This window comes from Gasterosteus aculeatus, chromosome 4 (assembly GCF_964276395.1).
Source record: "Gasterosteus aculeatus chromosome 4, fGasAcu3.hap1.1, whole genome shotgun sequence".
Lineage (NCBI taxonomy): Eukaryota > Metazoa > Chordata > Actinopteri > Perciformes > Gasterosteidae > Gasterosteus > Gasterosteus aculeatus.
In genome coordinates, this window is record NC_135691.1 from 14664715 (window position 1) to 14681666 (window position 16952).

General features: G+C 44.4%; 1 protein-coding gene across 8 annotated transcripts in view; it reads left to right on the plus strand.

Moving 5' to 3' along the window:
• The first annotated feature begins 2306 nt into the window (after positions 1-2306).
• gria1a (glutamate receptor, ionotropic, AMPA 1a) overlaps positions 2307-16952 on the plus strand; it is a 61438-nt gene continuing 46792 nt past the window's right edge. For 6 of the 8 annotated variants that reach the window (XR_013467624.1, XR_013467622.1, XR_013467623.1 and 3 more), the window contains exons 1-2: positions 2316-2605; positions 2761-2895. Coding sequence is in view for 5 of the 8 variants with exons in the window: in XM_040175575.2 (XP_040031509.1) it covers positions 2518-2605; positions 2761-2895 (223 nt within the window). In the remaining 3 variants the exon portion in view is untranslated. Of the gene's footprint in view, positions 2606-2760; positions 2896-16952 lie in introns of all 8 variants that reach the window. The other 2 variants (XM_040175572.2, XM_040175574.2) reach the window with 2 other exon arrangements.

Genomic DNA, 16952 nt, shown 5'->3' on the forward strand with positions numbered 1-16952 from the left:
CTGCAGGCAAACACTCATATACACACACGCAGACACACAAGGTACACCCAAACACTGAAGTGTGCACTACACAACAGGCTGGTAAAATTGGAATAAATCAGTGAATGAAATGTAAAAAAATTGAAACACTGAAGTTTTTTAACGAACGCCAACCCAACCCGTTATGTTTAGCTGAACCCTAATCATGTGGAATAAAGGCAAATCGATCATTTTTTCTTTCTTTATTGGAAATCCATCATTCACAACCTTTTACTTCTTGCTTTTCTCTTGCTCAAGTTTGTAAAGCGCTTTGGCTAAAGTTGCAGTTTAGTTTTTATTTGGATTTAGAAATGCTTCTGCTAATTAAGAAACACTGGAAATCAACTTTACCATAATATTGTAATTTTATAAATTGTATTCTCAGGAAGAAATGTTTGGATTTCTGGCTTGTGTGGTGAAAACAATCATTTGGAAAAATGATTTCAACTTAAAACAAAGAACCGGCTCTTGGTCTGATAACTAAATTCATTCCTAATCCTTATTGTGTCTAAAGCAGGATTTACCGCTTCCTAACAAGCACCGGGGCATCACAACATTGTGTGGTTTGCGGTAAATCTCATGTGAACAATCGCCAGCGTTGATTTGTTTTTCAATGTTTACAGAAGCACAGGGGCTTATACCTTTTCTTTACAAAATAATTGGCTCTAGTTGTCTCTAAATACATGGTTTAAATCATAACCTTCCTTATCAGCTGCTCGCCAGTCCTGCACCGCTTCAGGGGGAGCGTGCAGAGCTGAAGTCCCCCTTCACATTCAGAATTCAGAAATTTGACATAAAATGGAGCCAGTTTACAGAGTATATCCCCGGCACTATGAAGCCCATTATTTTAGGGTTTACATATTTTACTTGCTATTCAATTGGTTGGCCATGTGCTTTAAGCTCTGGCGATATCAAAGTGCAGTAATACCTGGTGGAGATGTAGCTATCCATTTATAGTTGTTCCTTTGTTTCTAATCCTGTTTTACAAAGGCAGGAATGACTCATTCTCTTAACATGCTAAAACTGGAAGAATTGGAATGAAGAGCAGATTTTAAAAACAGGAAAATCATTATCAGTGTTTTACTCACATAATTTAAGGTGCAATGGTGTATACAGCAACCTGTTGATCTCCAACTTTAACAGTTGGTGGTAATCGCAAGTCAAGTCCCGATTTATGATAGAAGTGTTTAATTAAAACAGTTATCTTGTAATTTTGTGTTTGCATTTAATGCTAACATGAATTTGCACATCAGACTTGGTTTTCGTCACTGTTGGAAATAAAATTGAGTTCACACTTAATTTTGGAAGCACCATGTGAATAAATGGTCCAAGGCTTTTGTTCATGCGCTTTATCGTGGATGAAGTTTGCACTTCATATCAAATTATATCTGTATAAAAAAGATAACTCCACTGAGCATACATGTTTCTGTCCATTTTGCCTTGAACTTGAAAACATCTAAATAAAAACGTGTCAATAAGGACATTTGATATGACATCAAATTATGTTTGTATGACAAAATGTTTCTGTTGCTCTATTTGTATACTTAGTCCCTGGATTTCAACTGATTTGAATAGAGTACTGTTCAATATTACCATATACATGCAGATACAAACAAAATATGTGTTACTTATCCATGAAATGAATTCTTGCGGGAAATTCCAGAAAAAGTTAACCCATTTTTCTCTAGATTTAAAAAAGAAAATACACATGATTTACTAGAAAATAAAACCCATGTTAATATGCGCGGGATGTTAATGCGGATCCCTTTGAAGTGCAGGAATGTGAATGGATACGAAATCCCGTGCGTCTCCTGAGCGACCTGTGGGTGCGCACTGCAAAACATATTCAGCCCAAGAGTCAAACACTCGCGCTTTGAGTGTTACATTTGTTTCGAATACATCCTTCATCAAGGTGAGATAATGACACGTGCTTTCTGTGTCTTTTCCTCGATGATGGATCTTTACGAGGCTCCACCTTTGCTGTTTAACACTTCTGTCCAGACATGCAGGCAAATGACCCAAAATATCCCAGCAAGCAACAAACAAGGGAAATCTCCCCACATGGAGGAAAGAAGCACCCGTTGTTAGGTGGAGAAAACACATCGAAATTGACATTTTAGCTCAACAGCTTGTCAACACGGGGCATCTCTTCTCTCTTGTTTTTTGCAGTGCGGCGAATGCTGGAGTCCTTCTTCTCCATCTCTTACAACAGCAGCCACGCAGCATCAGCAGAGAGAGAGAGAGAGAGAGGGAGAGAGAGAGAGAGAGAGAGGGGGGGGGGGGGGGGGGGGGGGGGGGAGCGAGAGAGCGAGAGGTGCCTCCTCTCTCCATTGCCATAACTGTCTCGGTCGTTGAGTCGGTGTGCGCTGCTGCTGCTCTTCTGAACGGGGGGGGGGGGGAAGGCGACGGAGAAGCGGTGGGGTGGATTTAACTTGACACACGGACAGACCCTATGCTTGGATTTCGGATCTTTTCCCCTTCGCCAATGCAAAAGGAAATATGCAGCGAAGCCTCACCATTCTCTACACCAGTTTACTGGGGTTGTGCTTGGGATCAAGCTCAAGTTTCCCAAGTAACATCAACATAGGTGAGAGCGGCTCATGCGACCTTTTGTCTGGGCTCTGATGTCAACTTGACCCCCACCCCTCCTATTTGTTTTGTGTAGGCTGTGTATGTTTAAGTGTGTGTGCCCGATCCGATGAGTGTCCGACATTAACTCCCGCTCCCTTTGCCGCTCAACAGGAGGATTGTTCCCGATCGAATCGCACGAATATGAGGTGTTTCGGTTCGCGCTGTCTCACCACCAGGACATCCCCAAGCTGGTGCCGCAGGTGGATATGGTCAAGATGGGGAATAGCTTCTCCATGACATACGCCTGTGAGTAGCAAATCAAGCTTCTAGTCTACATGTGCCGGCATTTCCCGTAATTTATGTTCACTAGGTGTTTTTTTTCTTCTTTTCTTCAATTGCCCTCAATCTGTTAAGCGACTTCGTGAAGAGCGCGTGATAAGTCCGCGGGTGGAACAACGTGCGCGTGTTCTAATCGCATATGTGTCTATAGGTAGGAGGCTTGCTGCAGAGACCGCCGTGTGTTAGGAGGTGATCTCGGTAACTGTTGCGTTGGACCGCAATGACTTGTTTTTCTCCGCTTTCCTCTGCGTTATTGCAGCGTTATTTTTTTCCCTTCTGCGCGCGGAGGGATGGAGGGAAGGGGGGGGGGGGGCGGGGGGCACGGGAATTTATCATCAACCTCTGCGGCAGAGATGTTATATACATCAGTCATGTAACACATATTTTTGTTCTTCTTGTTGCGGTGTTAAACGTGAATATTAAAACGGCTGCCGCTGTTGGCTGTGCGCCTTTTTTTTCTTTCTCTCTTTTCGAACGAGAGCAGCGCTCCGATCGACGAAGCGAACAAAGAGACGGAAAAACGACTCTTAAGTGCTCTTCTAAGTAGCCACGCAACACAATCCGCAACAAAGACATGCGCACACGCGCGCTCAATACATCGTTCAACTTTTAGGACTTGAGGATTACCTTCCTCCCCGTGATAGTTTGCGCTATCAAGCCTCTGTTGTTGTTTTTTGCTGACAGAGCTGAGAGTATTTTTCATATCAGTGGGGTCAGCATTCTCTGTAAGCCAGCCAGAAGATGACTCTCTTAGCTGTACAAAAACAAAATGCCAGTCTATCTTGTTAACCCTGCACTTATATCCCTTTTTTGCATTGCGAATTTGTCGCCCTAGAGGCTTTTCGGTGTTTCCTTCATTCCGTCCTGGCCTCCCGTGAATTGGTGAGTGAGGGAAGTCAAACCCTTCCAGGAGATGCACCCTTTGACAGTTTTACCTTCTTGACTCTCTGCCAGGTGTGTTCCTCTGTGACAGCTGCTTCATTACCTCGTTGAGATATTGATTTGACATTTCTTATTTGCAACATGGCTGCATTAAAAATGGGTTACAAAAAAAAGGTATTTTCCTCCTTTTTCCCGGTCGGAGAGATGCCATGTGTAGCTCACAGAATGAACAGAGGAGCGGCACAAAAACATGATGCGCAAAGACATAAAATAGGAGCATGATTCAGAGATTCAGAGTGTGGGGAAGTCGAACAAACTACCTAATTAATTATTATTACTAATTACCTTTTCCTCTTCTGGTTTTCAACGTTGAATGGTTACAGATGTCTGATGAGGGAAGACGCAATCAATTTCTTTTTCAGTCAACACACTATGGTTATAAACAAACAAAAATCAAATTCAATAATTAACAAATCCCAGCAATTCTACACAAACCCGATGTAAACATTATCAGCAGTAGCAAACTAATTACCAACCGATCCTATTGGCAGCGATCAAAAACATTTTATTATTAGTTTAACAAAAAACATGAATTGTTTGTCAACTGTTTCGTTCCCGTAATATATTCGCTGCAATCGTGATATGAAACATATCTGTGATTTGTGTCCTGGTTTGGTAAACGGTCTCTACATCCTGTGCCTGTTTGCAGAAGTGTACAATGCCGAGATGTGTTTCTGCCGTCTGGCTTGGGACACCACAGAAGTTAGTTACCGTCTGGAGGATCGTTGCGTTGCTGCCACTCCTCAGGTGGCTGCTGCAGAAACACCTTGCAGGGAGTTACTTCTTGGCAGGGTCGTTCTCTGTATTCAAATGGTGCCAGTCCTCATGATTTGTCAACTCAGCCGACTGGGCGCCAACAAAAGGATCCCACCGTTCTAGCAGGAAAATTGACGGCTGTCTTTTTCGGGGGAACCCTCGATCTTTGTGAGAGAAAATCCATCGAGGCTCTCTGTGATCAGATACGCAAGCGGTATAAACCCAGTATGAACTGTCTGAAGCTCCAACACAGACTATATGGATTCATTGAAGGCCATGATTGATCCAAAGGTCGGCGCAGGTTGATCTGAGACCTGCAGGAAGGACGACTGATGAAAACCAGGTTAACTCATTTAGGTTGAAGCCAATGGGTAGGAGACAACAACATTTTACCATTGAGGTTTTGGCCTCCCCTCTGAACCGAAACAGAAGTTTTCCACATTAATGAACTTTTTATGAACCCTGTGGCCTGACTGACTGTCGTCACATCATTTTAGGCTTAGGCAACATATAGGCTGCAGGTTGCCCCAAATGTTCCCCTTGTGTGCAGATCCTAGTCCGCTACCGTGTGTGTAACTGTGGGACAGGAACCTGGGTTTGGTTTAAATCTGCTCTGTTCTTCGAACCCCTCAGCTGCTCATCAGTCTTTACTTGTCTTGTGTTGCTTCATCTTTTGCTCCATTTCTCAGTATGCCGAAAGGACCGATCTGCTGAAAGACGCAGTTCCATAATATTTCTCCTCATTTTATTGCTGCTGCTCTACTACTACTTATCTAAAACTTATACTCAACTGTCATGTGAGTATAGACGGCATCTCTGTGGCTGTTCAAACGTCGTGCGGTGGTGATGATTCTCAGAGCGTTAAGATGGCGTCCCGCTGGCTCTGCTCTGGCCAGGCGCGGAGGGCTGAGATGTTGGCAGATGGGTTGCACTGGAAACTGAAGGCTCCTCATCACCACATTCACCTGCATTACAGCGTGTGAGTGTTTGACCTGGTAGGTGACAGAGCTTTAAACCAGGAATGTTCTGGCCAAAGTAAATGAGCTAATCTCCATATGACCACATAAATACAATTTTAAGATCAAAATATATGACTCACTTTCTATCACTTTCTGTTGGAAAATGTGAAATGGTAAAATAAAAAAAGGCTTCATTTGCTCTCTTTAAAGAATACCTATGCTGTTATTTACGCAACTATACTTCTACTGGAAAGAACAGTGTGCCAAGCACTGTCGGCCGTCTTCCAAAAACCGATCATTTACCATCGAAATACTAATAAAGACGTTTACCCCTTGCAAATGCGCAACAGAAACAACCGAGAGTCCCACCAACAGTCTGACTTGATTTGTAGACTGATGGGTTATTAAGACTGATAGAGGCCTGGATTATGATTGGAAATACATTCGCATTTATGCCCATCTATTGATATTCTGCTGTGGCTGCTCAATGCTGAACACAATCACAAAAAGGAAATTTGCTCCAGTCTTTTAAGTGATTAAGGACGATACTCCCAAGACTTTACACACATTGCACATAAGCTTCCTACAATTATCCGACATGTTTTTAAAAACAGACTTCATGAAGTCCATCCTTTCCAGAGTGGCTTTGTATTGTAGTGGCTTAGTGTAATTTTGCAGGGATGCAACACCCCCCCACCCCCCTTCCTCTAGTCATTTAGGTACGGGGAGCCAGGCAGAGCTGTGTAATCAAATGTAAACACACCCGAGATGCCCTCATTAATGAGATGGTCTTCTGTTCTGGAGGGAATGTGATGTGAATATGAGGGTCAGGCTGCAGCTCAGCGTTTCCAGGGATGTTGCGCGTGAAGAGAAGAAATGCAGGGCGCCTGCAGCAGTTAGTCACAGCGTGTACTCAGTGGAGGGACAGGAGCATACATACGGTAGGCCGTTGAGGCAAGAATAAGTTGGATTTGTCGGTTGCGGTTTGTAAAGACAACATTGAGAGTGTGCCCCTCCTCCACGACTCAACGAAAGCAGAAGCGCGCCCAATTTTTCAGATCTTGTAAAAAAGAAGATCCTCGAATATCCTGGTCTAATATAATCATCAGGTCTTACCAGAGCGTAACTAGATCCAGGCGCTGTCGGCACTACATGCTATCCGCAGACTTTCCCTCCATCCAGTCATCCCCCTCTCAGTGTCCCACACGATGCCATCAAATGTGACATCTCTTCTTCGACGCGTCTATCGAATATCACTGCGGTGCATGGCTATGTTAGTGGGCTGTGGAACAAGCGTGCCAGAAAGATTCGCAGTGGAGGGAGACGGCAGAAATGGAACTGACACCTTCTTCCTGCTCTGTGTCACTCGTCCTGAAAGAGATTTTCAGATGTGGAGGCTGCAGGTTTCTAAGGAAAATAAGAAGGGCTCCGGGGCCCGCTTATAATGAGTCAGATGAGAAAAGCAGTCTATTCCTGGGTTTATATTTAGTGCAGAGGAGGGTATATGTACGTGTCTATATGTCTCCCGTTGTGGCATCTGTGTAAGATGTCTCGAGTGAGTGACAGTTGCGTGTGTGGGAACATGCTCGGGGTTCTTGGGGTCCACAAGTGTGAAAAGCAGTGGGTGAATGGGCCCTTGTGCACGTCGATGAATGGAGCTCCGGATGAGGGTGATACTCATCAGTTGGCACTTATCACCAGCCACTTCCTCAAAAAGAAAGCCATTCCAACACACACACACACACACACACACACACACAGACGCACTCGCCGGCACCTGCCTAGAGAGCAGCAGAACATGGGGCAGGAAGTTGGGTGGACCAGGGCAAAAGTGAATGAGAAAACACAGCAGAGAGAGATGGGCAAACATAATAGAGACGTTAAACGGTAATGGCGAAGTGATCCGCCCGAGGAGTCATCGGGGAAGCAATGACGATGGCAACACTGTCGGCATAATGTGAGACAGGATGCTGGAGCTCATTTGCATTTCTTCTGTCTTTCTTTGGCTCTCATAAACAAGCCACGTCATAAAAAGGAGAGTACACCTGGATTTCAGTGAAAGTGCTTGCTGGACCGGCTCATTTGACATGTTTCCAGTGGTTAAAAATAACTGCCAGGGATGTTGTGTGTACGTGTAGGATATTAGTCACTGTTCCCCTCAGTTAGATATCACATTACCATAATCTGCTATTGACTTGGTTTGTAATAAGAACGTCACTGAAACGCTATGGCTTCATGTCAAAATCCCTGCAGGCTCACGCCTATATTATCTTCTGTTCCCTTTGATGTCCTCCATGCGTGTGGTGAGATTTAGGTTAAGCGTTTGGCTATTTCTGTTTGACATCCTGTGTGCAGGATATCCAACCTGCACAACAAAATTGAACATTTCAGAGCGTTGAATTTTAAATTAGCTCTACACTTAGCCTCATGAGTATCTAACTAGTCTTTTATTATTTTGTGTCCAGATCAGCCATCCAGGTAATAAACGTTTCATTAAAACTAATTGGTGGTCATGGAATAGACAATTTGGGTTGTCGCTGCGATGCAGGCAGCAGTATTTCGCCGGGTCTCTAAGGGTCGGTTAAAGAGGACTGGAGGAAGATCTATGAGGCAGCCGTGATCAATGAACTGAGCGCAGCACCGAGGCCGGCCCCGCCGATCAATACGGCACAGACTCACACAGAGAGGGATTGAGGTGGCCAGCTTGCTTTTCTTTCGGGCAGGCGTTGATGGCGGTTTTGAATAACTGTTGGGTGATGAGGTGGAGGGAGGTCTGGTGAGAGTGTACAGATGGAGAGGTACAGAACAGGGATGGTAAAACGCGGATGGTAAATCAAGACTATAACGAGTATAGTATAACTATAAAAGTGGTACTCATTGTCTGCTATATTTTCATGGCACTAGATGTGTTTATTAAGTAATGGATGAAACTCGATGTGTAAAAGATTTGATTGCTAATTTAATCAATGCTGCATCATCCGAATTTAAAATAATACATTATTAGAAGGAACAATGTACGATTTGTGAATCAACTCCCTGTTTCAACTGGGTATATATTGTCCTTTTAGGTCAACCTTTTTTTGCAGGTTGCCCCTTAAAACAAAGCAGTGGATACCTTTGACCCATCAGCGCTTCTTTCTGATGGTTACGTTACAACCAGGTCAACCAAAGACAGACATTTGTTCAAGCTCCATTCAAATTTTTTACAGCCTCAAAGAGTTGAAGTTCTCGATTATATCAAAGCCAAAATGGAGTTCGTCTTCTGCAACAATCCCCCGACGTTTGAAGTATTCCATATGAGGGTCATTTCTCTATCTGACTACTGACTAGAAATGTGTGCGTGCATGTGAGACTGCTTTGTGAAGCCCTGTGGTTGCACACTTGCACACACACACAATCGCTAACAAGAGACTGAGCGCGAGCAGATGCATTTAAATGTATTATTCAATGCAGCACATCCAATACTATCCCTTCATGGAGAAATAAGCATTAATATGTAATAATAATTCAGCGGGGGAGAAAAGAAAATTCTCTATTGGACCTACGAGGAGAAAATAGAAAAAGCAATGTTCGTCTCCTGGATGCTGTATTCCTGCAAGTGTTGAGAACAACAGGCTGGGGGGGTCGGGGTTAATCTGCGATTTCTGAATCGGTGGCTGGTGTCACCCAGGCTCTGGGGTGTTGCATTTATTGTGTCGGTCAGTGAGAACAGCTGAGGTGACTGACTTCAACGGCGACTGACTTGACAATGTTCGGAGGGACTATCGAGTGTTCAGCGCGTTATGTGAAGAGGCAGACGAAAAGCTGATCACCGCTCCCTCCTGACGTGTTATTTGTCAAGGAGAAATCAAAGGGAACAAACTAGGGGAGGAATAAAAACAAGAGAACCAAATGGTCGTTCTCTTGGGGCAAGAGTCTGGCAGGTTCTGGTTTGATGAATGAGAAGGCTGGGATGTTTTTTTCCACCGGAGCACCAGATGTAGAGAATGGCCCGTAGCGATCAATGTAGATCAGCCAAAACCGCTCCCCCAGTAGCTGAGTGATGGAGTGTGGAGCAGAAGGGGGGACGGAGATTGTTTGGTTGAGTTATGTGTGCCGGCATTACTTTGCAAAAGAAAGGAAGATGGAAGGTGGGATGAGGGGAAACGGTTAGAAAGGAGAAAGTAAACAACCTGTCTTTTAAACTCCTCACCCGGTGAATGACCTCTTTCTGAGAACCACCCGCCACATAAAAGTTACCCGGATGGCCCTTTAGTGCCTTGAGGTTTGAGAATTGTTCTGCGCTGGAAATACACAGGTATTCCTTACACACACACACACGTCTAGCTCAGCGCATAAACTCACACACACACACACACACACACACACACACACACACACACACACACACACACACACACACACACACACACACACACACACATATTATACTATCCCGACGACTGTTTTTCTACTGGTTCCCCTCATTGTCTTTCCCAGCCTTTACCGAGTCCTTGTCCTTCATCATAGCAGACAAATCTGTTGTCTCTGGAGGTAACAGCAGCTGGGACGTGGAGGTCTGAGCTCAGACATGTGGGGCTGACAATTACAGAGCGACGTGTTCGGCGATGAGGACCGGGATGCGTGCTGCGGGGTGGAGGGACGGCCGCCGGATGGTGGCAGCTGTCGTGTTTTAGCGGCGGAGACAGGGGCGAGCTCCTCTTCTGTCACGCGGTACATCTCAGGAGCTTCCGCCTACTTTAATGAGGAGCAAAGCCTACAAGCATATCAAACACTGCGAGATACTGTAACTGCTCTTACAGTGACAGCACCAGTACTTTATAACTGCCTTGCCAGGAAACCGGACCTGCAACAGGTGCTGAGTGTTCGTTAAAGCAAACTTGAAAAGGCTGTGGGATTGTCAGAGGACAATACGACAGTGAGGCAATATGTATGTGGTTATGTTACATGGCCTCATATCTGTTAAATCGATGATTCTAATGATACAAATCACTGAGTCAGACAAATACAAGATGATATCGGATGTGAGCTGTACATAATTGTCTTGCCGCTGGAACACAGACTGGCCAATCATAGCGTAGCCTCAGCCAGCTCCTACTGGGCAGCTCCACAACAGACTCTGATGCAATTGTTTCAGGTGTTCTTCATTTTCAGGCAGTTTTCTTTGTCCAACAGCTGTACTCATTAACCTGGGAGATTATAAAGATCAACTGTATATGTTTCTACATCAAAACTTTAGCATTAGCGTTTTCCCTTCATATGGTGGCAGTATGCAACTTTCTAAGGATTAAAACGGTGATTGTTGTGTTGTTTCTTGATTTTCAGTACAATCCACAGGTTGTTGACTTCTACACTGTAACATTCAGATCATTTTTCTTCATTGATTACGGTTGTACACTGTGGGCTGGTGGACCTCCCCCCAGTTACTGTTGCTATGTTCTGTTCTTGCACAGGAGATTTTAGACGGGTGAACGATAACTGTGGCAGATTTGCATGAAATTCACAGAATAATTGAAAAGAAAGGATATTTTACTTAACAAAGATAAAGGCAGGCTGCTAAACCGTTGCTGTCGATTTTTGTTTTAAATGAAATGTGGCAATCACATTTGCATTTGGCTAGCTAATTAGCTGTTTGAAGTTTTAAATAAAAAATGTCAGCCGTACAGCTTGAATTACAGCAGATAAACACACTACAATGTTTATTTTGTATGTGGGGTGTGGGAAAGGCAAAGAGCACCTTCCAAATGTTGTAGACAAGCACCGTGCACATAATTTCATCATGAGAAGAAATACAAAGAATAAATGGTCTGGAATGCCTGGTTACAGTTGCTAGGCTATAATCCCTAGAAACACACATCAGTAAATATCAAGAACCTTTGTTAACTCATTTGTTCACTGTTTTAACCAAAATATACCCCTGTCTGCTCATTCTGGTGAAACTGTTTGATTGACAGTGCATTGACAACAAGAGTACATTATTATTTGTCATTTCTCAAAGCAAATCAGAGAGTATACTTTTTTGTCATTTATATTACAGCAGCAGGTCGTGCTCCTGCCTCCATCCTTCTCCACATAGTATCCCCATTTAATCCCTTTTCCTGTTAAATAAGGTGTGTGAGCGGGTCCCTCCCTCTGCACCTGTCGACACCGATACGCAGATGGGGAGATAATTGCAAAGGGATAATTGTTAAGGATATAATTGGAGTTTCCATGCTCCCTGACAGGAGTTGGTTTGCGCTTGAGTTTCTGACCCGCTGCCCAGGTAAGCATTCATTCAGCAGCGGCGGCGCTCCGCAGCAAGCCAGATTGAAAATGTGTCGAAAAACAGCGAGATGGAGAGACAATATCCTCTCCCAGCGTGAAAGGGTTGGAGAGGGATTTACAGGGAGAGAGAGAGAGATGTGTTCGGCGCTGAGGGGAGTGCTCTCACACCCTCGATTACCCGTTTAATGAGGCGATACGGTGCCATTGTTTTATTACTTAGAGGAAATAGGAGGAATCTGGATTCTGCTTTGTGGTCCCTGTTTCCCCACTGCTAGTCGGGCGTCTGTTCCTTTTGTTCGCAGCAGTCCCTCTATCATCTCCTCTCACACACTAATGCTTCTCTCTCTGCTCCTCTCCGGCTTGGCCTCCATGTCTGCCCTCACCTACATTTTTAAGACACGCTTGCTTTTTGGCTCATCCTTATTAACCTTCCATTACCCCCGTTTCAAACAATGTAATCTCTCAAGAACGCTTCTCGCCATTAATCTAAGATCTGTTTGGCTGGTCAGCTGCTCTGTTCTCTGTTATTCCCAGAGGTGGAAGCTTAAGCGTTTAGAGTCTTCCTGTCTGCCATCTTCCTCTGTCTTCTTTTTCACATTGACATTCTTATTTTCTCTCTCACTGTTCCTCACACACACACACACACACACACCAGTAACAGCAGTGAGATCAACACAATTTGATTGCACGTGCACAGGCAGTAAATCTCCCTTAAGCTCGAGGAGCTAAAGCTGTTTATACCGGGGAATAGCGAGCGCACCTCTCTGGAGTGCAACACTCCATGGGGCACATGATGCTCTTGGGAGGCAGAAAGGCAGTGAGGCAAAGCCCGCCCCCACCGAGAAACCTCTAAAGCCCGTTTTGCATCTCTTCTCTCGCTATTACAGAGCATGCATGAATGAATTCAACTCTTTGCCGTAGCCTCCATTGACACATGAAACGTGGAATGTATTATTTTCCCAATTTTTCGATCCATTAGAGGGAGGGATCTGGTAGAAAACCCTCCTACGCAGTCCTATCCGAGACATTCATGCAGGTCCACATCAGTTATGCCTTTCCTCTGCGTCTCTGTCCTCCTAATAGAAGCTGATTTATTGTTCTGAACCAAAAATTGCTACCAGCTTTCTGGGTAAAGTAAAGAGCCCTGACGCGTCAACGTGGGAAGTCTCCTCTATGATCCCCACTGCGGTCCGGAAGCTGGAGCTGGACAACATGTATACAACCACCAAAGTGTGGCTTTCAGATCAGTAACATCCACATTAATTATTTGTATATTAATGTCCACAACAGGCCTCTTTGTTGTTCTCTTTTTCTGATTGTATTAGTAGAGGGAGAGAGATGCCATTGAATTGCTATTGCAATAGTGCTTTATTTCAATTATTTTCCTATCTTGCTTAGCGCACCAAGCACTGTGTGAGTGATTCTGTGTCAGAGGTAGAAGTCCAACTCCACCCGTCCCCTGAGGGGTTCCTCACAAGCTTTGTGAGAGACACTCGCTTGTTAAAACCAGCAAGGGATTTTTGTTGTTGCTCAAGGCGGGTGCAGGTAGCAAATTCCGTCCCTCTAAAGCATGCGGATGTGGCCGCGTGTTAATTGGATATCGGCGACTTTTGCTCTGCCTCTCATTAACGTATCTGATTAGCTCTCCTGAAGATGGATGGGACCAGCGGGACCACAACATGCTCTCTGTTTTTATTACACACATCAGCTGACAGTTATTAGCCATGGGTGGCTGAGTGGAGGATGATTGTGTGCGTCTTCCGATGTCTGGTGTCAAATGTGTTTATCTCCCCTCAAAGTGCTCTGTGGTTGATTGAGCGACCCTTGACCCTTGTACGAGGTGGTCTCTATTACTGCCTGATGTGACAGCAACCTCACTGCTCATGCCATCCTTTCTCATCTTCTGAAGGGATACCTCACATATATATATATATATATATATATAATTATTTAAATATATGAATTACAATTATTTTGGCTTGGCATTTTATTTCTGTCCCAGATCAACAGTTCACAGATGAGAGGACATGAGGAAAAATGGAAATGGCTGCCCAACCAGACGCAAATGCTGAAACCTTCTGGTTCAGTCAGCTCCATCACCCATAAGCCCAGACCTGTTTGGCTGCACATGAATAGGTTTTATGCTGAAATCCTTTTGTGTGGAAAGATGCATGATAATAAAATCACGGTGGCCTCCAACAGAATACAAATCATCAACAAAACAATGTTTTCGCCTCACAAAAGACAGCTGAGACAACTGATTGAAGAATTTGAGCATCCCGATATCTGCTACTTAGCACTGAACACAGCTGAGGCTCATGGTAATGCAATTAGTTAGACACGTAGTTGGTGAGAATAAGCAACAATTTCACCTGCTGATGGCGCTGGAAATCTCTCCATGAAATTCAATGGCAATGATAGTAGTTGAGCTTCAGTTTGGACCACAGTGGTGGACCGACCAACAGACAACCTTAACTTTGACCTTGTTTGCTGCCACCAAAGTTCTTTGAATTCTCTGCCTCCAGCATCTCGGATGTGACAATTTGCTCCTATGATGATGATTTTATGATCGCCCTGCAGTGTGGAGCTTGTGACATACTGGGCTACACGATTAATTGAATAATAGAAGAAGTAATTAGTTTATATGATGATGATGATGGAAAATAATAGATAGATAGATGGATAGATTATAGTGTCCTTATCCCATTTTTCTGGTAGTTTTGAGAGACAAAAGAAAACAGATTTGACCTCATTTGGCAGCGGTCTGCAATCTGTGGCATAAAGGTGACATTGGATGGAAAACATAAACCCTCCTCCAGTCAATCTGGCCGGGTAGGATGGTGGATTTGGATTCAGCTGCTCACTTTTCCATTCCATGGTCTTTGTTCATAGATGGCCGGCGGGGGGGGATGTTCTTTCGCCGTCTTGCAATACAAAATAGACAGTCCTTAATCTACGTACGTTCATGAATGTAGCGTTATCAGCGCCATGGCCAACGCCATACCAGACCTGCAGTTCACCAGGAAATCAGCGCCATTCTCCGCCCACTGTACCGCACATTGCAAGCATTTAAACATGCAATTGAATGGACCTCCTTCACTTTTTCCATCATGGATCAGCCAAAACAGCCAAAACAGAAATTCAGCGACAACAAAGTTGATTGATACTGTGTTATTTGGGCATTAGTGGTGGGTAAATGTATGCAGTGACTAGTGCGCTGTTGCAAAGCGTTAAGTACTTGTGCTGTGATACGGAGTGCAGACTGCGATGTTCCCACTGCTGATGCTGTAACTTTGAAACCATCCTGATGCCAACGATTGTAATGGAGCGAGGAGTTCAACAACTGCTGGAATGGAATGTGAACGCTGAGTCGGAGATGCGATGTCATCTTTGATTTCTTCCACTAACTGTAATATTACATGGCAAGTAACACGGAATGATTTTGTGTTCACTCAACTGAAAAAGTGTGATCCTTGTGGCAAAAAGCACGTCGCCGTCTGGCTCGGATTACTGCTGCAATTTCGCCAGCAGGCGTATGTGAGGAAACGCGCATTCTGGTTACACCTGGAGGCAGAGAATTTTCACCGCAAAAAGGCGGCTTATGTTTATACTGCGCAATGCATAATTAGGCAAAGTTTACGCATCCCCCTCCATCTCTTTGCGGGAAACTCCCACTTTCCCCTTGGCCCTCCCATGAATGCATCTCCATGTCAATGAAAAGCGCAATTGGCGTTTTTCAGTTTCCGTGACAGGCAATGTGCGCTTTCACCTCCGTCCGGCATGTTTGTATGTACTTCGCCATGCTTCTACGCGCATGTTGCAAAATAAAGACGCTTGAAGTGGGTTGAAGTTATGTAGTCGATCTAGATATAGTTATTTGGATGTCTTATGTTGTAGAGTCCCCCGACATGTCAGTCAGTGAGGCTTCTTTAAAGAAAAAAAAGGTCCTTAACGGATGGCTGAACATGAAGCCTCCAATCAGTACGTTCTCTCCTGCTGTGAGATTCCGTCTGTACGGCTGACCTTAATGTTGCACAGGATAATGGGCATGCAAGTCCCAGGGGGGAAATAGCCAAAGCCCTGTGTCTTTTCCGGTTGTGTTTGTGGAGGCGTATAATTTATACAACGTTCTTATCAGAATGTGTGGTTTGTATGCGGTCACGGTAGACCCATGAGCCCAGGGTACATGTTTTCACTGAGCCAGAGACATTCCTCATATCGATTCTTTAAAAAACCCGCTTGCCACTTCCCCTGAAAATGAATTTGAGAAATCATTTTATGACTGCACCTGGTACATTTCAATCCAGGGGAATTGTTTCTTTTTTGATGGACCAAGCAATGCCGAGATATTGAAAACATGATCACACACACACACATGCATTGGAGCTGCTCTGCAATTCCACATCCCTCTACTGTACACAGGTTAGTGTGTGTAGCTCCAGTGGAGCAGCTGGGAGGCAGATACCATCCACAAGGGCACCTTGACACCTTTCACTGTGCAGTTTCTCGTCAAAAATAATCTGATGTTTACATGGTGGCCGTTAATGTGGTTTTCCTTTGATATCAGGATCATTTCTTCATTTATAGATCCTGTCGGGTAAAGATTTAGAATCCATTGTTACAAATTTCAAATTTCACATATTTTGTTAAAGCTTAATTATTAATTGAGTCATACATTCAAAGAGTGAACCAGCGATGGTCCACTAGCACTAGGTCAATTCCTCCTGGGCCGCAAACGTCGCCTTCCCTCCTCCCCTCCGTCCACAAATTCAGATGCAGGAACGACTGTCACTAACACGCCCTCTTTGTGCACAGACGGCACACAGACACGTCCGTCATTTGATATTTGGTTCATGCTAAGCAGAGGAACAGCTGCGGGGCATAGGAAACAGAGAACAGGGAAGACTGTGGCTGCGTGAGTTCTTTCTGACAGCTCCTCCTGTTGTGCGAGTGTCTGTCCCTCTGGGATTCAAGTTTTTTTCCTCTCCTCTCCTGCGGCCTCCAAACTCTTTGACTACGGCAAATGCAAATCAACTTATTGTTCACTCGTAGGAAAACTTTCAGAAGGCAGTTCCATGTGAGGGTTACCTGCAAGAGGGTTTC